The sequence below is a fragment of the Polyodon spathula genome, chromosome 13 (genome assembly GCF_017654505.1).
Source record: "Polyodon spathula isolate WHYD16114869_AA chromosome 13, ASM1765450v1, whole genome shotgun sequence".
Lineage (NCBI taxonomy): Eukaryota > Metazoa > Chordata > Actinopteri > Acipenseriformes > Polyodontidae > Polyodon > Polyodon spathula.
This window is the reverse complement of record NC_054546.1, coordinates 41,524,971-41,547,453: the sequence shown is the minus strand read 5'-3', so window position 1 is coordinate 41,547,453 and position 22,483 is coordinate 41,524,971. Positions and strand designations below refer to the sequence as shown.

General features: G+C 45.4%; 1 protein-coding gene across 2 annotated transcripts; it reads right to left on the bottom strand.

The window, feature by feature from the left end:
• Positions 1 to 325: 325 nt before the first annotated feature.
• On the bottom strand, positions 326 to 22,126 carry LOC121325660 (ran-binding protein 10). 2 transcript variants are annotated; one of them, XM_041268505.1, is made up of 15 exons: positions 21,791 to 22,126; positions 18,677 to 18,788; positions 18,367 to 18,419; positions 11,144 to 11,311; positions 10,813 to 10,835; positions 9,617 to 9,801; positions 8,979 to 9,091; positions 8,184 to 8,292; positions 5,742 to 5,890; positions 5,109 to 5,307; positions 4,459 to 4,598; positions 4,053 to 4,198; positions 3,842 to 3,953; positions 3,197 to 3,338; positions 326 to 2,384 (listed from the first exon to the last, which is right to left on the bottom strand). In XM_041268505.1, the coding sequence occupies exons 1-14, from the start codon at positions 21,987 to 21,989 to the stop codon at positions 3,208 to 3,210; spliced, it is 1,839 nt and encodes a 612-aa protein (XP_041124439.1). In that variant the 5' UTR covers positions 21,990 to 22,126; the 3' UTR covers positions 326 to 2,384; positions 3,197 to 3,207. The 2 variants fall into 2 exon arrangements, with proteins under 2 accessions (XP_041124439.1, XP_041124440.1); XM_041268506.1 differs by lacking the exon at positions 21,791 to 22,126 and adding an exon at positions 19,031 to 19,115.
• Positions 22,127 to 22,483: the final 357 nt, after the last annotated feature.

Genomic DNA, 22,483 nt, shown 5'->3' with positions numbered 1-22,483 from the left:
GGGGGGGGGGGGGGGGGGGGTCGGGGGAGGAGCATAAACAAGATGGATACAAAAGTCTCTGAGAATGTTGAAGAAGAATACAGTAAGAGAGCCATTTTAGCACAGCTCAATTTTTTTTTTTTTTTTTTTTTTTTTTACACAGACATCAAAAAATGCTAATTCTGTCGGAGAAGTGGGTCTAAAGCGGCTTCAGGCTCCCCTTAGCCCCACTGGCTGGGCTGATCCTGGGGGCGGCATTGCTCTACCACTCCACACCAAAGCCATTATGAGCAATGCAGGGACACTCAGTCCTGCTGGAATCAGTAAGTAAGAGTGGGGGGGGGTGGGGGGGGGAAGGGGGGGGGGGGGGGGGGGGGGGGGGGGTCCAGTTCATTCATCACATTCCAGACCGTTCTGGTGAGAAACATCATGAACATGTAACTAATGCATTAACATGCACTGACCGCGTTCACAATACTTTCAGATATATTCTACACAAGAGGAAGTGTGCTACGGTAAGTGGATGTTTTCGAATGCTTTCAGCTATGGAAAAAACATTGCAATGGGTTGTAATTATGCAATGGAGGGGGCGGGGGAGGATTAGAAAGCTCACTTGCAGACACCGGTCCCATAGGGGCTAGGTCGAAATGACAGAATTAGATAGAAACATTACTGTCTGACGATATTTACACAGTGCAAGCACGTTCTTTTCCGATGGGAGCCCTACCCTCGTGCTTGCATTGGTGGGAGGCAGGCACGCTAAGATAGGGCTGTCCTCTGAGTTTGCACGCTCCTTTCCAAAAGGGACATTTTCATTGGGGAAGAGGGGAGAGGAAGTGAGACTGTTTACACAAGACAGTCCTTCCGACAGATAGGCTGCTACCCAAAAGAGGGAGGTTTGAGGTGGCAATGAGTGCTTGCATCTCCAGAGGGCCAGTGAAGGAAAGTATGAGGTTGCAGAAAGCACTTGCATATCCACAGGCCCTGTGCCTATTATGCAGCAGGGGTTGGGGGTTGTACATGATTGACCAGGACCTGGGTTCTATGTTTTCACACAATGTAATGGGTATTTACAGCCCACCTCTATGAGATGGCACAGTAAAAAATAAAAATAATAACCACAGCCTTCATAAGCATCTATTGTTGGTGTGTAATTATCAGACTGACAATAAAATCACTCGTTTCTTGATTTGCAAAAGATTCACCACGTAATGTTCTGCAGATGGTGCTGAAATACCTACAGCGTGCACGCTACTGTCATGAGCAGCACTGAATGCTAAGCCTTATCGAAAGTGATTTCACATCTTTTAACAAGTTCAAATAAGATCTAAGTTGGGCAGGGGGCTTAATCAGAAACCTCTGCGGTTTATCTTCTTCTCCCCCACTGCACAGATGACCCAGCAAGCAGGCTTGTGGCATGCACGTTTCACACAAGCTGGTCTTTTAATCAGTGAACACAATTCGAAGAAACCAAAAACACAGCACTTTTGCGAGTTTTCCCCACAATCTAAAGGTTAGAAAACATAACAAAATTAAAATCATACTAAAGCATGGAGTCTAGAAATCATTGCTGATAAAACAAAATATTTCTTTTTCCCACATTCTACGCTAAAGTTGTGTATTATATACCTGAGTTCTGAGCAACAAAAGTATGTGCTTGGGTTGCAATACAATGTATGTTTAGATTATAGATATATAGAAACGGTATTCCTTCAAATTTAACATGCACTTTTTAAACAATTTATGTTTTCTCCTGCTCAAAAACTGCCTGCGTCTTGAATCGGAAATGCTGATCAGAAACCTGTATTTCTCGACATGCCAAGCAATACCACAGTTCACAAATTAAGAGGTGTGAGTAATCACGACTGGAAATGAAAGCAGCACATAACTGTAATGCTCTGTGTGACAGCAGCCACCCGCAAACTGCCAACATATGGCGTTTTCTTATATCTGTAATTGAGGTTGTATTTTTGTAAATGCAGATTTTTGATGTTTTATATTTTCCTCAAATTAAGGATGGGAAATTTGGGCTACGTCTTAAATTCGAAGGAATAACGTGTTTGTGTGTTTGTGTGTATATAATGTATTCAGAAGTTAAAATGTTAACCAGGGCTGTACTGGAACCAAAATGTCCAAGATGAGCACAACAAAAAGACACAAAATAAAAACTGAAAATGATTAGATAAACAGAATAATAATGAATTATCTTTAAATAGTGTCACACGTTTTTGTATTTGATAATACTAAATTTAAAAAAGAAGCCTAGTCTTGTTTGTCTTTTTCTCTCCCCCCCCTCCACTCTCTGTCTCTTCCAAAAGTCCCAACCAATGGGAATACAGCACACAAAAGCAAACTCATGCTCTCCTCCACCTCCACGGTCAGCACTTGCAAGTCCTCTTCATTGCCTAAAAAAAAGTAATGTTGAAAGTGAGCTGATGAGGTGTGCCAGGTGTGCGTGTGTACATAGGTATGTGTCATCAGAAGCAGTGTAATCAAACAGACATGCCTGAGCATTCACAGCGATGCAATCCCTTTCTGCAATGCCTCAGTTGCAAAACAACTTCTTCACATTGCACAAGGTAAGGGTTACAGGGAAAGTTTAACCCCGCCTGTCTCAAAACTGCACCCGTATATATGGGTAAGACTCGGTGCGAGCCACACCAACCCTGGATTGGAGAGCACACAAAAAACAACACTGAATCCAAGTGACCCAAATAACACACGTGAACAGGACTGTTCATATGCAAAGCCAGTCCTGCAAAAATTATCATTGCTTTATGGTATTAATCAAAGTCATCCTTGCACTTGTGAACGATGCTACAAGAAACAAACACAGATCTAGTCCATCTTGTGTACAGTGCTGAATTGGAAGGCGTTAGGTGACACTGGGGTATTACCAATCCTGGCTCTGCCAGTAGGTGGCACTATTGAGCAGCTTCAGTCACACAACAGTCTTACTGTTTGCCAGGAGTAGCTATATTAACTGCAGAGAGGCTACAATACTGGCTACTTGCAGGAGGTGGCAGCAGATGCAGTTAAAATGAAAACAAACAGTGTAGAAGCAGTAATGAAAAAGGAGACTGGAAGGATGTTTAAACAATGCATTTAACAAAAACGCACTGGCTGAGTGAAGCAAGCGAATAACAAAATGAAGCTAGGGCTTTGTGGGCCTCCCCCTACAGGGAAACCCAGCCCTCACACACGCACGCTGGCCCACCTCTGCCTTGGCTAGTGCAAAAAGCTGTCGACTCTGGCGAAGGAGCAGGATCCCGAGCGGACACGGGCCATCAGCTGCAGGCACTCTGTGGCCTGACCCAGGGCGAGCATCAGGGGGGGTTGCTTCGGCAGGTTCTGAGACTCTACGGGAGACACGGGGAGGGGGGTGGGAGAGTAAACCAGCTGCATAACACAAGCTGAACCCAGGACAGACTGACACTCGCTTCGGAAACAAGACTCCTTTTGCACAGCAGTTACACCCATTTTTGGTTTTACAACGAGCTTGATTAGTCACACTCTGTAGGTAACAAGCTCAGATGTGTCTTGTTAAATTCAAAGTAAAACCAGGAACGGATCAAACTGCTATGCAATGGGAGTCCCTGTAATGCGCAACAATACAAATTCCGTAAAATGCAGTAAAAAGACCACATCAATGCCAGCTAGAGCCTAGGACAAAAAAAAAATAAAAAAAATAAACTGGAACAGTTTCCTATAATCATTTTTAGAAAAGAAATTCTCTGTCCCTTCAGTAGTAAGATCACCCCCTTATTAGGACCACATTTTGTGGTGCCTTGGTTTGCCTTCGCTGCACAGAAATATGAACTGTACCACAGTGTTTGATCATGACAGGTAGTTCAGTTCTTACCTAGAATAGCACTATTGAGTGTGGCACAGACCGATTCCCTCTGCACGGGGTCAAGCTGCTGTCCCACTGGGCAGTTCCAGGGATCGGAGTAGGCTAACAAGCTGAACGCATCCTGAAAGATGAAACGTGGGAAGAGACGGGTGAGTTAAGGAGTCTGTACAATGGGTAAGCTTTCACTGTGGCAGAGAGATTGGGAGGCGGGGGCTCTCACCTGCAGCATCTGTTTGTGCGCTGCGTTCTTGCCGTACTCTCTGCACAGCTGCTCGTTCAGGCCCTGCAGCTCTCGGCCAAACTGGATCATCCTCTCTGTGGCGGCCTGGTTCCCTCCGCACAGCAGCCTGGGGGTGCAGCCCTCCTCTGCAGCGCGAGAGAGAGGGAGGGAGAGAGGATGAGTGAGACAGCTCTGCAATGCAATACTGGGAGCACCATGAATTAGAATTAGAACATCCGATTAATATAAATATATAGAATTCAATTGTGACCTCAAAAATCATACAATAAACTTTTTTTTTTTTTTTTAAAAGGCGGTCTTGATGACGTGTGTATTACCTGCAAGCCCTTGGCCTACATACACAGTACAGCTTCAACGTGCTGCAGACAGACTAATACTGTCCTACCTGCAAGTCCATTGCCTAGGCTGGAATCGTCTGCCTGCAGAATCTCTTCGTGCTTGTAGGTGCCGTTCATTATCCTGGTAGAGGAGTTCTCCAGGACTCCATTGCTGTAGTGCTCTGCTTCAATCTCCATCTCACTGTCACTGGAAGGGAAATCGTTAGTCTGTGCTTACTGTAGCTACTTCTAGCTCTACTGCACAGCAGGGCAAATGAGACTAGATTTTACATTTCACCCTTCATTTAAAAGTTAGATGTCCCAGTGATGCAATTTTAAATTAAATAGTTTATGGAGTAAAAGTAAAATATGAACCAGGTGTATAGCATCTTTTCTTGCCCTCACTAAATGAAATAAGTCCTGCCTTTTCATTTAAGCATGGTGGAAAACAGGGCTATCGAGCCCATCACCCCTAGTGGGGCTCAGTTACACTTCTGCAATGGAATGGAAGCAGGGATGCAAATCAGACTCCTATTGCATAGCAGTGTCATCCACTCCAGGTTTTAATACGAGCTCAGGTGTGTCTTATTAAACACCTAGTAAAACGGGGAATGGATCACACTGCTGTGCAATGGGAGTCATCTTTCCACCCCTGGCTGCCTGTATCACGGCTCGGAGCCACTGCTCCCAGAGGCTGCTCTGCTGCTGTCTGCCTCACCTGGTCTCCTGGTTGCTGGTGCTGCTGTGCTGCTGGGACTTGGTGGAGTCTGTGGAGTTGGACTCTGAGTAGTTGGCGGAGGAAGGGGAGGAGGAGGAGGAGGAGGAAGAGGAGGAGGAGCTCAGGCCAGGGTATTTATTGTGGGACTGTTTGTTTTTCCCCGACGACACTCCATTGCTGCAGGTGGGGCTGTCCGTTCCTGCCAACCACAAAACACAACAAGAAACATCATCAATAAAAGAAAATATAAAAAGGCAAGAACTGATTATTTATTGCTTGTGGTCATTTAAAATATCACCACAGTTTTCCCGTGCTTTTCCCTTGCTTATACTCTGCATTTACCAGAGTTTGCCCTGTTTATTAACAGGCTTTATCACACCTCTATTATTTTGTACAATGCTTACCTATGGTTTACCGTGCTTTATTACACTTTGCTATGCTTTACTGTGGTAGAACAGTAACATAGAATTTTCTTTGGAAGCTTCCGGACTGCCACGATATTCTAGAATGTGGTTCACAAGCAGACGCACGGAGTGGAAGTTTAAACCACTTTCCCAACAGCCAGTTCACACACAAGTTGTATGAATCAGCGGGCCCCGTGTTCTGCCTGTGATTCAGCCCAGGGGCTGGTACCTGTGCCATGCAGGTGGGGGTTGCTGGCTCCGTGCCGGGGGCTCATGCTGGGGGACCCGGGGTAGCTCTCCTGGGATTTGGGGGAGCGAGTGGTGAAGCAGCGAACCTCGCTGTCCGTGCCATTCACCATCTCCACAAACTGACGACATCTAGAGAGGAAGAGAGCAGACACTGAGAACAAGAACGCAGTGGAATTCAGGGATGAAAATAAGACTTTGATTGCATAGCAGTTTCACCCCATTCTAGGTTTTAGTACAAGTTTGATTAGCCAGTGTATTGTAGTGTGCAGGTGTGTCTTATTAGACATAGTAACACCAGGCATGGATCAAACCGCTGTGCAATGGGAGTCCTATTTCCATCACTGGAGAAGCCACGGTGCTCAGAGGTGGCAGTGCCACTGCCCATTTGCACATGGCGAATGTGCTTGCATTATACAGAGGCTTCCCGGTTTTAACTGGTAAAACTCGATAAAACATCACCAGCGCCAAAATAAAAGTATCGGGCTTAACATAATAAACACCAGTAAAACACCACAGAGGCTTAGTCTGGTGATCTTCAAACCAGAGTTTGTTAACCACTGAAAAAAAAAAAAATGGTGCACATCAGATATTATTCACTCAGGAACTGCTCAGCAGTATAACATGCGAGGCGTGTGTGACACTGACTTCTGTGTAGTCGCTACACCGATAAGAAAGGACGTGGGTGAACCACCCAAAAAAAATATATATATATATATATATATATATATATATATATATATATATAGTAATACATTATATAATAAAAAAAAATTTTTTTTTGTTATAACATCTATTGTAGAGTGCCTTACAATTTTAATATGTTATTTAAATATATAATGTGTATTTTTTTTATTTTCATAGTTTATATATATACATATATATAATTGGTTATAAACACTGAAATGTAAAACCGGAAGCCCTTGTTAATACAGCATGCCCAGTGAAGCAGGTTTTCCATGTTGTAAGAACAATGACATCAGGGCTCAGCAACCAGCACTGAGGCACGGTCTGATCAAAAGCTGCCTGAAGGAAGACATTCTCTAGTGACTGGGTGCCATGATCTTGTTGGAGCAGATGTCATTATCTCCCATATTAACATGACTCTACATGACACACTTTATGCACATGAATTATATATATTTTTTTTTTTTGCTGCACACTTGCAGCCCAAAACAACACACAAGCCTCTACTGCAGTGGCATGCAGCAGGGTAAACAAGTGCTAAATGTATCCTTTCAACCGTTTTAGTGGTATCTTCCGATGTGCATGCTCCATTAAAGGCTGCGCTGACTGGACTGGATTCAAGTTTCAGCCTGCTGCGCTTTACAGCTGTGCAGAATAAACAAGCCCTCAATAGAGAAGCAATCAGTGAGAGATTGGGGAGTTGCTAACCTAATGTCCCAGAGGTCTGTGCAGGTGCCTTTGAGCTGAGGATCTGCAAATCTGAACCCAGGTCAGACAGAGGAGAGCGGCACTGCCAGCAGTCAGATTTCACAGGACACCAAGGAGATGTACCTGAATCACTCATCCAGAACATTTACACATCATAATACCTGAATGCAACACGAAACCTCACAGGTATCATCTTATACAACAGCAGCTTATGAGATGTAGAACATGCATCAGCAAGGACCTCAACCCCCCTAATGCTACCCCCAAACTTTATAGACAAATTCTCAGATTCTTTTTTTATATTAAGTAAAAATTTAAATAAATTCAAATAGAATGCCAAGCCAGTCTGACTTTATAAATGCAGCGAGTCTCTGTTTACTATTACCCAGCACTCAAAGTTATGAATGGTATTTTAAAACAAGCAGGGAGATGGTTTCAAAGGTTCTTTGAAATTCTGCTGCCTGCATTCATAGCATTGCATTATTGAGTGGAACATTTCCACTCCAGGTTGATGATGTAAATAATTACCTGCAAATACATACCGCACACGCGCACACACACACACACACACACACACACACACACACAGTGCTCCCCCTCCCTCCTCCTGTGTTGATGCTAGTAGAAAATTCTAAAAACTACCCATTGAAAGCATGCAGTGTTCCCTGTGCCCTGGGGCTGTGCGGAGTGCCTTTCTGCTCCAGTCAACTGGGTTTTTGTTCCAATTCTAGAATATTTGTCCGTAGTCAATGGTTCGGACAACAAGATGATATTAATGCAGAAAATCTAGATCCATCCCTTAATACTCTTATGATTACATATAGAATGGATGCATGAATGAATGCAGAGGGTTCAGCTGTGTTAGAAAGCACATGCTCAGTTTCCACACTGGGAGCTTGTCCATATGAGGTTTAAAAAAAAAAAAAAACTAAAATAAACCCCCCTGCTTTTTCTTGCCAGCATTATTAACCAAACTCATTATACTTGTATGAGTCTCAGGGCAGTGCTGCTTTTCCAGGGATACACTTACTTTAACATGAACAGTAGATTGGGGTTGTGTTCCAAGAGTCCTGGATATAGCTGTTGCGTTGCTTCAATGGCTTCTCCAACTCGGCCTGCTAACACTAACTTCTGTATTCCTGAAAACAATGGGGGGGGGAAAGGTGCTGTTATCCCACTACCTTGATTCTGCGTACTCTCTCTGTGACACTGCCACAGTCATCCCTGTATACCATGTCACACTTCCACAGGGCAAAGCAGAAAAAGAGAATGACAAAAGAAATAAAAAATGTATGACAAGAACACTTTGCAAACACTCTGCCAAACTCAGATCATATCAGGTTATGCTAGCGATATAATAAAAATGCTTAAAACACCTTCATGCCAATAAATAGTCAGATAAGATATTGTAATCCAGACATCTAAATAAATAGGAAGAACTGCACTATGTAGTGTGTATACTCCTGCTTCAGATTACAAACTAATTAATAGCACGCCTATAAAGTGAACCCTGCCTATAAATCAACCCTAACCCTGTAATCAACCCTGGCTAAGCTTTGGCCCCAGGTAAACCCTACAGCAGTTCAGTTGGGTTCAGTGCAATGCTGGGGAGGCAATTCTTAGGACTAAGCTATTTCTGTAGTGCAAAATCACACACACACAAAAACTGCTAGTTACACAACTGGCTCAATTTATGTACGCATGGGAGCCATTAAATTACCATTTACAGAAAAACAAAGTGCAGCAAACGCTATGTAGATCTGTCCCAAAGTGACTTTCCCAGCAGCCAGTTCACACACATAGAGTCATCACCCAGGAGACTCACTTTGTCTATTTTTTATTGAAGTATGTTCCTCTTGAATCGTGGTCTCAGTGGCTCTGGCGAAGGAAGTGGCTGTTGCACAGTACCCATGGTGCACCAGGTAGGAAGATACCATACTGGGGAAAGAGGGGGGGGGGGGGGGGGGGGGGGGGGGGGGGGGGTGTCAAAATCAACTTGGAAATAATCTACAACTGGGGATCTGACAATACTTTGAAATAAAAAGCTGCATTCCCTGGCCTAATATACTCCACCACTGAGCCTTTCCATCGATCACTCTCACTGATCACCACTGAACCCCATCACAATATTCAGGTCAAGAAGTTCTGCAGCAACTCCATCAGTGCCTCTCAAACAGTCACTGCCAACCAAACCATGCTGGATTGAGCGGGCTCGTGGTGCAATGGACTGAAGCTGACTCAGTGCCAGGCTGCAACTACCAAACTCACTTCAAATGGGACCCAAGCCAGACTACTGCGACTATTACTACATGAATTTACTGCTCAGCTGCCTAGGTCCCCCAGCCTTTTAAACGAGAGCACTCTAGTCTGGGCGAATGATGTGCTAACATGGGGCGAGCCTTGATGGGGCAAAGCGCCCTTCCTCGCTCCCCATCGTGTCTCCTGTTCGGGGGGTGTGCTCACTTCTGCAGCACGGACTGCCACTCCCCGAGCCGCTCTGCGATGGGGAAGCGCTCGATGATGCCCTGGATCTTGGCCCTCCACTCGCTCATGTAGTCCTCGATGTCGAACACGAAGGGTTGCTGGCCGAAGTTTGCGTCCACGATCTCCCCTGGCGTCTGGAGCCCCACAGTGGGGTACAGGTTCGGCTGGGGGCAGGGATAGGTGGGGGGAGACAACATTCATCACTACCCTGCTTCAGTACTTACAGGTTGTTGGCAATCTACTCTTAGAAAAGTTTACCACAGTATTTTCAGTTTCACCATGATTAACCCAAGGATAGACTGCATTTCCCACAGTTTGCCCTGGTTTGCCATGTGTATTAATATGATTTTCCTTCTTCTTTACAATGCTTTACCATGCTCATGCTACACTTTGCTATGCTATTACTATGGCAAACTTTTAGAAGGGTAAATAACGCTGTTGTCTAAATCATAAAAAGAAGTGGACATTGGGAAAATTCTGTTAAAGTGTCTTTAGGTGTGTTTTTTATTTTTATTTTATTCTGTCTCGCTGACCAGACTGACATTACATCAGCAGCTATGGCCATGCACGAGAACTGCACTGTAGCATGTTTCAGTTCCAACATCAAAATAGGTTGCACCTGTTACAACTGGGACTGACACCTGGACACTGCGATTTAAACACACGAAAGCACTGTCCAGACAGATTAAATCTCAAACATGGAGTAAGACAAAGTCCAGATGATATGGATTCTGTTTATCAGCCACCAGCCTCTGTTTCCATGGCATAAACTGTATATTTAAAACACAGTGAAGTGCTACATGCAAGCCATAGACTGGATGGAATATCATTTGTCTTGCGATATTGTCAAAGTCATCCAGAACTACTAACACACTCAATAGTATCACATTTAGAAATACTGAAAAGACACTTCATCGATTAAATGCATTGCAGTTAACTTCTGTTATGTATTTCACTGTAGATCTGCCAGTAGGAATGCAATGGAACAAAACAACTGGTTTCTCAGAGAGAAAGAAAGAACGAAAGAACGAAAGAAAGAAAGCAAGCAAGCCCCGCCACCACCACCACCAAGCCCGGAATCGTTCACAGAGTGGTTTGAAAGCCCAGTGCTGTTTAGAGACAGATAACACACAGAGGAGCACGGTGAATATTCAGAGAGTCGGTATATTACTTACAGGAAGGTCTGTGAATGCTATACCTGTAAAACAAAGCGAAAACAAACTAAATACTTCAGTCATTACACTATGCAGGGTCACAAGCCAACCCATATCAAACAGCAACCCCCCCCCCCCTTTATAAAAACACACCCGGCTGGTTTCAAAGATTAGCACTAATCTAGGATAACCTAACACAAGCTAACATGAGACAGCCTAGGGCTAATCAGTGTGTGAAACCAGCCTGCCGTTCACTGTGGTCGTTTTTCAGTTTTTCACAAATTCAAATAAAAAATGAATGAATAAGTAAATCCTTTTTTTTTTATTATTATTATTAAAGGTTGGCACCCACCTAGACTGTGCCCGTTCTTGGTGTAGAAACAGGTATTGTTAATGAGGTTGACGCAGCAGCCAATCACGTCGCCTGTAGTGAAGGTGGGACCGTACGGCTGGCCAGTCCCTGAAGAGCAGAAGGAGTGCCCATCGTCACCATGGTAACCATAGGAATGTTTATCCCAGCCTGTGGAAGGGAAACAAACCAAAACAAAAAGTTTGGTTTTTAGTTGGTATGTTAAATGGCTAAAAATAAATAAATAAATAAATAATAAACATTTTCAATGTGTAGGTTGAATACATTTACACAAGCTATTTAAAAGGATGGAATGTGTCCTATACATTAGGGTCTAAAACACAAATCCATTACCATCACCACTTCTCATCATCATCAACACCAAGAGAGAATGCTGACCATTATGAATTCAGAGGGGGTTTGCAGACAGTCCCTCGAAATACACAAGCTAGAAGGGACATCAAGAGAGAATGGTGACCATTATGAATTCAGAGGGAGTTTGCTGATAGTCCCTTGAAATACCCAAGCTAGAAGGACATGAAAATACTATTTACAGCCATTTGAGGACACAGCAAAAGAATTCTGGCTACCCGGGACATTTAAAATGAAGGGACCAGTAGAAGACTGCAGGTGTTTCAAAAGAGCTAATGGGTGTCGTCTTGAGAAAACTAAAATTTTGATATCAACAGCCAGTATTGTTCTTAATACTGGACCAGCTACTGGCTTATAACTGGGGTCTATTGACAGAGAGCAGAAACCATTAACAAACAGCCCACGAGTTCTGTCAGAAAGACACTTGAGTTCCCACAATGGGCGTCCCAGACAGGCAGCGCACACAGACAGGGTCTGGCCAGTGCAAGGTCCACTTGAGCAGCTCCCAGGAAGTTTGCCAAAAGGAATTTCCTCAGCCTGTTTCTGCCAACAGTAGGGCGTTGACGCGCAGGAAGAGAGGAGAGAGCAGGGCCTGCACCACTCTGAAGGGTCCTGTTACACCACCTCTGTGCAAACAGGCAGGACCTAAATATATCCCCTGACCAAATCAGTCTCCGTCAACTAGGGAGGGGAAAAAAGTGGTCTGTTCTTTGCTCAGTGCGGGTGCATACTGTATATAGTAGTACTGGCACCTTCAAACCATTCATACTGGCACACAAAGGAATCAGCCAAGGTTTACGTGAAGTGCTTCAGTCATTTCACTACTAAATATATATTTTTGGGTGTAACGCAGAACGCCAGAAATGTCACAGTTATGTGTCACTTTACTGGATGAGTGCCTACTGCATGATTCTTTAAACAAAGTAGTACACCATTAGAACACAGGACTGCAGAGGGTGTAGAATAAAAAACACATTTTCAAAAACCTTACATCAGCCCTCCAATTTTCCCATGACCTTCGTGCTGCACACCCAACATTTCAACACATTACAAAAGACCCACACATTCAGAGCTCGCCTAACAAGTGGTACTGACAGCTCTGTCACCCCTCTTCAACGTCATCTCCTGCATCCAGTCGGACATAGACCTGCACAACTCATTTCACAAGCAGGCCCCCACAGTGTGGTTCAGCCCCAGGGCTGGGATCCAACCCTCAAGTCAGACTCACAAGGCACCAGATCCCTGTACTAGTCCACTGAGCTTCCCAGTGCTTTCTCCTGTTAATCTGACTGCGCTATTATTAAACAAGCCCTGTGAAGGGCTGTGAGCTGCCAGCTCTGCTTTGAAGCACGTACTGTGCCCAAGCATCTGTTTCCTTCTGTGTGTTGCCAGGTGAAATGCCTGCCTGCCTCCCCTGTTATAATTAGGAACCCCACCCCGAACCGCTCAGCACAGCAGTGCAGAGCTGAACATGTGCCGTTCAGCCAGCAGCCAAAACCTCAGGGGTGGTAATAAGACTCCCATTGTACAGAGGTTTGATTCATTCCTGGTTTTACTAGGAGTTTAATAAGACAAACCTGATCTTGTTATCTGTACATTGGATAATCAAGCTCATAGTAAAACCTGGAATGGGTGAAGCTGCTATCTTATTGTCATCCCTGCTGTGCGTGTTAAGGATCTGGTTGAGATCAGTGTGCCCCCAAGCTCCAGTGGGAGGAGCCAGTGGAAAAGAGGCAGAGCTGTTTAAAGGCTTCGGGAAGGGGACAGCGTCTCTTGAGCAGCTGATTGGCTGAGAGATGATCTGCAATGGTTATGATGACTATCCGTGGGCGGACCTTGCATCCAATCTCACTGCTAGCAAATCAATATCATTTAATTACACTGCTTTCCACACTATCACCATCACTAACACTAACACACACAAACCCCATTTACCACCCCGCCAATCTCACTGCTAGCAGATCAATATCATTTAACTACACTGCTTTCTACTGCAGGAAGCCCAAGCTGCAGGCTATGACTCCAAACGGCAGGATTAAAGTCTGTACTTGGTGTGGATTTTGGGAAAACTGAATAATGAAAAGAAAAAAGGTGTAGTGGTGGTCAAATATACATGTGGATTAAGTCCATTGAAATATAAATCAGGAGATTATTTTTTGTGACCAATATTTTAGAAACGCTGCTTGTTTTTAGCGGAATCCTATTCATCAGACCTGTCCTGCCAGTAAATTCAATATTGAGGTCAGCAGTGATTTTTGATGAAATGAATGCATTTAAAAAACCAAAGTCAGCACAGGTTATGACCAGCACTCCCATCAGATCGGCTTAGTGAGAGTCTACATTAAACAATTTACAAAGCCAGCATATAAAATCTGTACCATAGTTGACTAATAAAATACTAAGCAGAAACTGGAGGTAGAACGGTTATACAGCTACTGTGCCACCAGACACTACATTCAAGTTTAGTTCTGTACAGCCATGGTTGATGGTTATTTCCTGTAACCAGAGAATATGATGAGAAAGTGGATGGAGGATTGTATTTGGTAATAAATAAACACATCTGAAATTCTTTCATTCCCTTGCATTCTCACTCTCAATCACCTCTTTACTGTGGCCTCCAGCACAGTGCAGAGTGGACTCGCAGCCCGACACACATCGAAATCATCTTCCAGCACAGTGCAGAGTGGACTCGCAGCCCGACACACACCGAAATCATCCTCCAGCACAGTGCAGAGTGGACTCACAGCCCGACCCACACCGAAATCATCCTCCTGCACAGTGCAGAGTGGACTCGCAGCCCGACACACACCGAAATCATCCTCCAGCACAGTGCAGAGTGGACTCACAGCCCGACCCACACCGAAATCATCCTCCTGCACAGTGCAGAGTGGAATCCCAGACTGACCCACACCGAAATCATCCTCCAGCACAGTGCAGAGTGGAATCCCAGACCGACCCACACCAAAATCATCCTCCTGCACAGTGCAGAGTGGAATCCCAGACCGACCCACACCGAAATCATCCTCCAGCACAGTGCAGAGTGGACTCCCAGACCGACCCACACCGAAATCATCCTCCTGCACAGTGCAGAGTGGAATCCCAGACCGACCCACACCGAAATCATCCTCCAGCACAGTGCAGAGTGGAATCCCAGACCGACCCACACCAAAATCATCCTCCTGCACAGTGCAGAGTGGAATCCCAGACTGACCCACACCGAAATCATCCTCCAGCACAGTGCAGAGTGGACTCGCAGCCCGACACACACCGAAATCATCCTCCAGCACAGTGCAGAGTGGACTCGCAGCCCGACACACACCGAAATCATCCTCCTGCACAGTGCAGAGTGGACTCGCAGCCCGACACACACCGAAATCATCCTCCAGCACAGTGCAGAGTGGACTCGCAGCCCGACACACATCGAAATCATCCTCCTGCACAGTGCAGAGTGGACTCGCAGCCCGACACACACCGAAATCATCCTCCAGCACAGTGCAGAGTGGACTCGCAGCCCGACACACACCGAAATCATCCTCCTGCACAGTGCAGAGTGGACTCGCAGCCCGACACACACCGAAATCATCCTCCAGCACAGTGCAGAGTGGACTCACAGCCCGACCCACACCGAAATCATCCTCCAGCACAGTGCAGAGTGGACTCGCAGACCAACACACACCGAAATCATCCTCCAGCACAGTGCAGAGTGGACTCGCAGCCCGACCCACACCGAAATCATCCTCCTGCACAGTGCAGAGTGGACTCGCAGACCGACACACACCAAAATCATCCTCCTGCACAGTGCAGAGTGGAATCCCAGACTGACCCACACCGAAATCATCCTCCAGCACAGTGCAGAGTGGACTCGCAGCCCGACACACACCGAAATCATCCTCCAGCACAGTGCAGAGTGGACTCACAGACCGACACACACCGAAATCATCCTCCAGCACAGCGCAGAGTGGACTCGCGGCCTGACATACACCGAAATCATCCTCCAGCACAGTGCAGAATGGACTCCCAGACCAACCCACACCGAAATCATCCTCCAGCACAGTGCAGAATGGACTCCCAGACCGACCCACACCGAAATCATCCTCCAGCACAGTGCAGAGTGGACTCAAAACAAGATTCACCCTACTGTGAAGGGATTCCCTGCCGTTGGCAAGTCCCCATTTCTCTATCCTGATTTATTGGGATCACTGTACTTTACCAGCAGTCAAGCCCGGCTGATCTTTTGCATAGTGGTTATGATGCTTGTTTGTGGTGTGCAAGGTCGCCGGTTCACGTCCAGCTCACGAAAGGAAACACAATAATGAAGAGGCAGTGTGTCTTCCAGGGCCTAGACTCGTTTTACAGGTATTATGATACAACTACAGAAACTGCTTTCGGAACCGAACAGAAGTTTAATTGGCTGGAACAAAGACCTGGACTGGATGGGTCACCTAGAGGGAACTTAAATATCTTTAAGCTGCGGGTGTCCAGAGATCTGGAAAAGTAAAGTCTCCCAGTCCTGTGTCTCCAACCATCAAGCTACAACACGATCATTAAACCTCCTTTTAAACTTTGTTAGTTAATAACAAGAGCCATGAAACAAGGGGGCAGTCCCATTTCCCAGGGAAGATACAGACAAGCACTGATACTGCTGAAGAGTGTCTGCGTGCCCTCTCAGCCAGCCAGACAAAACACTTGCGGCGACAGGCTGCCTCGACAAATCAATGCGCCAACAACCAAAACTAAGATATGGTTTCATGCGCCTTTCGCCTTTTATTTTTATACAGTGCTAACAACTCAATCTGTCTTCAGGATGGGCATTTCTTATTAAACCACAAGCTCATTTCATCAATCTGCTCCTAAAGAAAAAGCAAGTGCAAGTACAGGTTCTCAACAGAGTGTTTGCAGAGAGTGATAATGCACGGTGCTCAAATCTGACTGCGATGCCAGGTGCCTGGGAGGAGTCACACCCTACACTCGTTCATCACACGGAGGCCCTAACTTCAAAAACGCTGACCGACAGTAATGCGTGCATTCCAGCAGGGATCAGGTTTTAGTTTTTTTTATCCCAAATTTAAGCTTTAGGTTTAAAACACATTTAACATTGCAAAACGTCTAAGTGCATTTGTAATGTTAACAAACAAAAACAAAACTATTTAAAAAATAAGCATGTCAGCATGCTGATGAATTGAAACCAGCTCTGCCCACAACACTGAGTCCATACAGCGCCGGCACAAAGCAGGGCACAGGGGCTCCGCTGCACCCTCGCTCCGGAGACAGGGGCTCTTCAACAATCTTACAACAATTCCCATACAGAAATGCCCATTTTCCAGGGTATTTCTTTATTTAGAAGTACAGGCAATATACACACTGCTCAGGCTTGAATCGCAAGCTCCCTTGAGAAAGCCATGTTAGCCATGCCAGCTGTGTGGGAGATTCGCATTTTCGTGTTTTTTGGGATCATGTGATGTTCAAACATTGCCCAAGTAACACAGTGTCCCACTAGCTTCATAGAAATGAGGTGACACTCTGCCAACATCTGTATAATCAGAAACTTAGCCAATGACGAACAAGGGAAAGTTTTTATTAACTTAAACGTTCCCCAATTAAAATCACATCTCTTAAAATATTACATTTAAAGCCGAGGGTAAAACTATTTCTATTTTTTTTTTTTTTTTAAATCATGCTGTTGCTTTAAGAGAAAAACAACTTTCTGGCTACAGAGAGTGAGTGAGCGCTGTCATCCAGCCTGTGCAACGTGCTCAACACGAGTCCGCGGGAGACCTGAGCTAATAATGTTAACAAATCCCCCGGAGAGGCTAATCTGCATGTGACCTCCTGGTGACAGGAGACAAAGTCTCATTCGCAGGCAGACCCAGAAAGGCTTCATGCTGATGATACACAACCAAACCAGTGTAGCCAATGAAAGTGGTACCGCATTAAACACGGTGGTTCTGGTCCATACTGTGTGCAGCCCTGCATGTAAATCAGTACTGGAGATTATGAATGCTACAGCCCCGCCAATAAAGTGATGCAGACTAGTAGGAACTACAATAGGTGTTTTCCTGAGGCAACGGATCGAAGAGCACATTAATGTGATTTAATAGCCAGCGACTTTAGGGTTTTTTTTGAGGGGTAGTGGTTTTGCATAAAAAGTTGTAACTGGCCATTTTCTTTCACCTATCATTATAAAACAGTGCAGGGATTGGGAAAAAAAAAAAAACCTCCTGTTGCACAGCAGCCTCATCCATTCCTGGTTTTACTACACGTTTAATAAGACACACCTGCACCTGATACACTGTGGCTAATCAAGCTCCCATTAAAACCTGGAATAGGTGAAACTGCTATGCAATAGGAGTCTTATTTCCATCCCTGTAGTGTGTGCATTTTCAGCTCATATTTCCACCCCGCAGTGCGTGTGCATTATTAGCTCAACCCAGCAAGGTGTTCTGGGGTTATAAGAGACGCATGCTTTTCATAGAATATTATAATATATTAGAACTACACCAGAGTTAACATACTGTAGGATCAAACCTGACACAGGGCTGTAAGGGGTTTGGTCAACAATACGAAGCATGTTTTGTTTTTCCCCGTCTGAGCGATTCCTTGTTCTGACCAGAGGATTGCTTCCTGGTCCTGGATTGCTGGTGCTCCAGGGGAATCAGCCTGAGTGTTTCTGTGCTGACCTTGACTTACCAACACTATCCTCAGGAAAGTCTCCCACAGTAAAAGCACAGCGCAACAGAGTGCACTGTAAAGCCCAGAAAGGTATAGTAAAACCACACACACACACATGTAAACTATGGTAATTCCACTGTATAACCATGGGAAAACTTTAGCCCCAACCCCGGTCACTGACTCACCAGGCAGTCTGTTCATGTTGACTCCTTGCGCTGACAGCCCTATTCCCATGTACCTGGAATCAATGAGAAAGGTACCCAGATGAGCAAGTGATGATCAACCAGAGTCTTAATGAAGTAACTGGACAATAAAAGAAATAACTGCAGCCAAGGGAGTCAAGGAGCAGTTGAATGGGTGCTTGGCTGTTTCTAGCTGAAGCAGGAGTCTAACCTAACCTGGCAGATGCCTACTGTTCCTATTACAGCATATATAAGCACTACAGGCACTGCTGTAGTGCTGATCATTACTGAATAAAGCAAATAAAGCCCTTACCCGTCTCTGCCCTTGCTGACAATCTTCACCTCGAAGTAGTAGATCCCACAGGCGGCCGGGATGGGGTGAGTTGCCCGGACTGAAGCGGCATCCTTGTGATTCTTCCCATGACCTGCGTGATCGGAAAACAAAAAGCACATGGTCACCTTGCTGGCCAATGTGATCAGGCACCCCTGCAGAGCCCTGCTCTGGTAGGCACGGATGCTAAGCAGGGCTGGTGCTGTGTCCTCTGTGCATGGGCACACTGCGTAGGACCGAAGGCTGAATTTAACTAGACAAAAAGCAGGGATGGAAATAAGACTCCCATTGCATAGCAGTTTGAGCCATCCCTGGTTTTACTTTAATGCCTCTCACCAGGTACAGCTGAGCTGGCCAGTCTGGGGGAGGTGTAGTTAAAGACGGCTGTCTGCGTTCCAGTGTCATTGTGTCAGGTACAGGTGAGCTGAGCTGGCCGGTCTGGGGGAGGTGTAGTTAAAGACGGTCGTCTGCGTTCCAGTGTCATTGTGTCAGGTATCGGTGAGCTGAGCTGGCCAGTCTGGGGGAGTTGTAGTTAAAGACGGCTGTCTGCGTTCCAGTGTCATTGTGTCAGGTACAGGTGAGCTGAGCTGGCCGGTCTGGGGGAGATGTAGTTAAAGACGGGATCTCAACACCCAGGGTAACACGTTGAACTGCCTTCCCAGGCTGTGGTGCACAGCACACAGTTCAGTGAACTCTGTTCTAGTATCTCCCCAAAGCCTGATATTCAGGTTTTGGTTCATTCGCCTTTACTACTCAGAAAGGCAGGGTTTAGTTGTTATAGTGCCACTGTATTGCGTTACCCACATGGGTGTAGCAGTTCAACCCTTCTCTCTCTCTCGCTCTCTGTCTGTTCTCAGTCATCGTCTACCACTGCTGGGTGACATGAATACACTGACTAGCTAAACAAATGCCTGCCCAGCTTACAACAGCAGCAAGAGCAACACAGCAACAGGTATCATCAGCTTGCGAAGCATCTTAACAGATTCACTAAAGTTCCTGAAACCCTTTCATTAATCACTCACAGTTGCAGAAACCCGGCTAACTTTTCTGAACAAGGCAGTTTCAGTAACGCGTGGATCCTGGTGAAGGTAAATAACACAGCGCAGCATTACAGGAACACCATGAAAAACATACCCAATCCAGGGTCTACCGAGCAGTGAGACCACAACGCAGGGAAGTCACTTTTCAGCGAGGAAGAACTTTGTAACACAATGTCCAGGAAGCCTGGCTAAACACATTAGAAGTTGGTAAAGATAAAGTAGGGAATTATGACCAAAGGAATGCCCATACCAATTCAGACGGGTAGCTCTCAAAATATAGCTAAATGTTTAGATGTATGCATAAACACACACGTCCTTCATCCCTGACGCACAGTCACTGCCTAACAGTGAAAACAGAACAAAATAAACTATGAAAACGAACATGAACAGCAGCCAGAGCAGAGTAAACGTCACCACTATCAAAAACGAAGCGCACGACAAACATGGAGATCCAGCTTCCTCAGAAGTCCCTGGCTTTGACAATCCACTGCACTAATCCAGGTGAAAATGCATTTGCCAGATCTCTCTCCTACAGGGGAGGGTGGGGTGCCACCCCTTTAAGATGAGCTCATCTCGTGAATTCAAATGTCAGACATTGAGAGGAATACCCAACACAGCCAGGACAGGCGTGCACTGACACTCTGCACTTGCAAACAACACACACTTCGGAGAACCATTTTGCAGCGCTCCCTAATGACTACATAAATGTGATCAGTAGGCTGGTGAGCTAAATGTTGCAAGTACTTAGATTGGCAGCACTTAAGATCAACTAAAACAGTCCCAGTCAGATGTTCATTGATAACTAAAGTAAATCATTAGCTGATCTCCAGAACGACTGGATCCTCCACAACAACTCAAATTAAGGCAAATGCACTTGGATTAATGTGCCGCTGATTCACCTTGGTGTTCGGGTTTAGATCATTTTATACAATGTTAAATGAGGTCTCTAAATAATGCTAGTTTACAGCCATCTTCAGTGTTCTGTGAACTTACATTAGGCAATCACAAATCAGTCCCAAACTAGCCACAAACAAGGGGTGCTTTGAGGGCTCAGAGATTACAGATGCTATCCCTACCACACTGCTCACCTAAAAACCGCACCTGCAGATACTGCGACTTCATTGTTGTTGTAACACAGTGCACACCTGTTCATACAGCACACACAGCTCAGAGAGCATGGGAAACGCAACTAAAGCCTCAGAACAATGTTAATGAACCGCATTACCTAACTCAATACCAGGCTGGAAAGGAACAGCAGGGTGTGGAATGTTCAAGTTCAGAGTCAGTGCTGACCTTAGTTTAGCAAAGGAAGCTGTACTTGCGCCACTGATCAGCATATTCAAAACTGACCCACAAAACTAGAAGCATCCAATGCTTCCTAAATGTCTTTAGTCTAATGTCTAATAGTAACTTAAGCATTTTGCTACTGATAGAAGCCATTTTGGTATATTTACAGTAAAAATACAGTACTAACTCACAACATATTAAATACTATGCCCTGCCAATACTACATCATCCATAAAATAAACACAAACACACACACACTGTTCACGTCACAATGCCAGCACTCCTCCACACAAACAGTGCGAGAATCATGTCTACAGTCGGTCACAAACTATCAAGCGACGACAGTCGTGTTTTTGTTTTGTATTTTATTCCTGCCCGTGGTGGTGCTGGGGGAGTCGGGGGGTGGAGCTCGGGCATTTTGTTTTTCTTTTTGACCCTCATTGTAAAAATAGAGCAGGCTGTAAAAAAAAAAAAAAAAAAAAAAGATGTCATGTATTTCAAATTAGAAATCTCTAACCCCGCCGTCTTCATTCACAACCCTGTGAATAATGCGGGCAGACGGAGCCGTCACATTTCCAAACACTGTCAATACATACACACTCAGCCTGGCATTGCTTTTGAAACAAAGCAAGGTGCAAGGAAAGCAACTGGATGCGAGCGATTGCACACAGATTCTCTCTCGTAAACAGCCTGCACAAGTCGAAAAGCCGTGTGGACAGTCCTGGCCCGGTTACAGGCTGACAATGTTAACAACGCGGCACGTATATACCTTTGTAATGCACCCGCAGGTTGTTCTGTGACAGCCCGATGTAGCTGTACTTATCCTTGGGGCTCCAGGACCGCGGTAAAGGGGTCTCTTCCTCGTTCACGGCCGGGTACAGCCGCTTCAATCGCTCGTTAAGCTCTCGCTCCTGGTAATTGAAAGCGAGATCCCCCCCATGCAGGCTCCCCGCTCCCAGCTCCGCCATCTTTCGGCTTTAATGTTTTAGGTTTTTCTTTATTATTATTTATTTATTTTCTAACTGTATTGTGTCAATCCGCAGAAAGAGAGCAGAGAAATATATAGACACAGCAGTACGATATCCCCGGATAACCAATGCTTCGACACTTGGGCAGCATAAGGTGGGTAATGGGAGTTGTAGTTGATTACTTTGACGTGTGCAATGTGTGCTAGCGATTTGGTGGAAGTCTGACAACTACAACTTCCACAAACCCTTGCGAGATCTCACCCGTGGAGCTCACGCGTGAGGAGGAGGGGAAAATGTAGTTCTACAGATCTGCGTTCCCCTCTCCGCATGCTAAACGGGTTAACGCGAGTCGTCCTAATTCACTACAAGCCCCATAACCCCCTATGGCGAACGACCATGGTCCAAAGAGGTTTGGGGATATGTAGTCCTAAAACGCATATTAATTCGAAAAGAACTACATATTCCAAGGGAACTGTGAGAGGCGGAGGTGCTTT

Bases quoted from the DNA above. Each gene is read 5' to 3' on its own strand.
- LOC121325660 (XM_041268505.1), bottom strand. From the start codon at position 21,989: ATGGCGGAGCTGGGAGCGGGGAGCCTGCATGGGGGGGATCTCGCTTTC. The intron at 18,420-18,676 runs GTAAGGGCTTTA...CATTGATTCCAG, and splicing joins GTCAGCAAGGGCAGAGACGG to GTACATGGGAATAGGGCTGT. The intron at 8,293-8,978 runs GTGAGTCTCCTG...CATTGTTTTCAG, and splicing joins TTCAATAAAAAATAGACAAA to GAATACAGAAGTTAGTGTTA.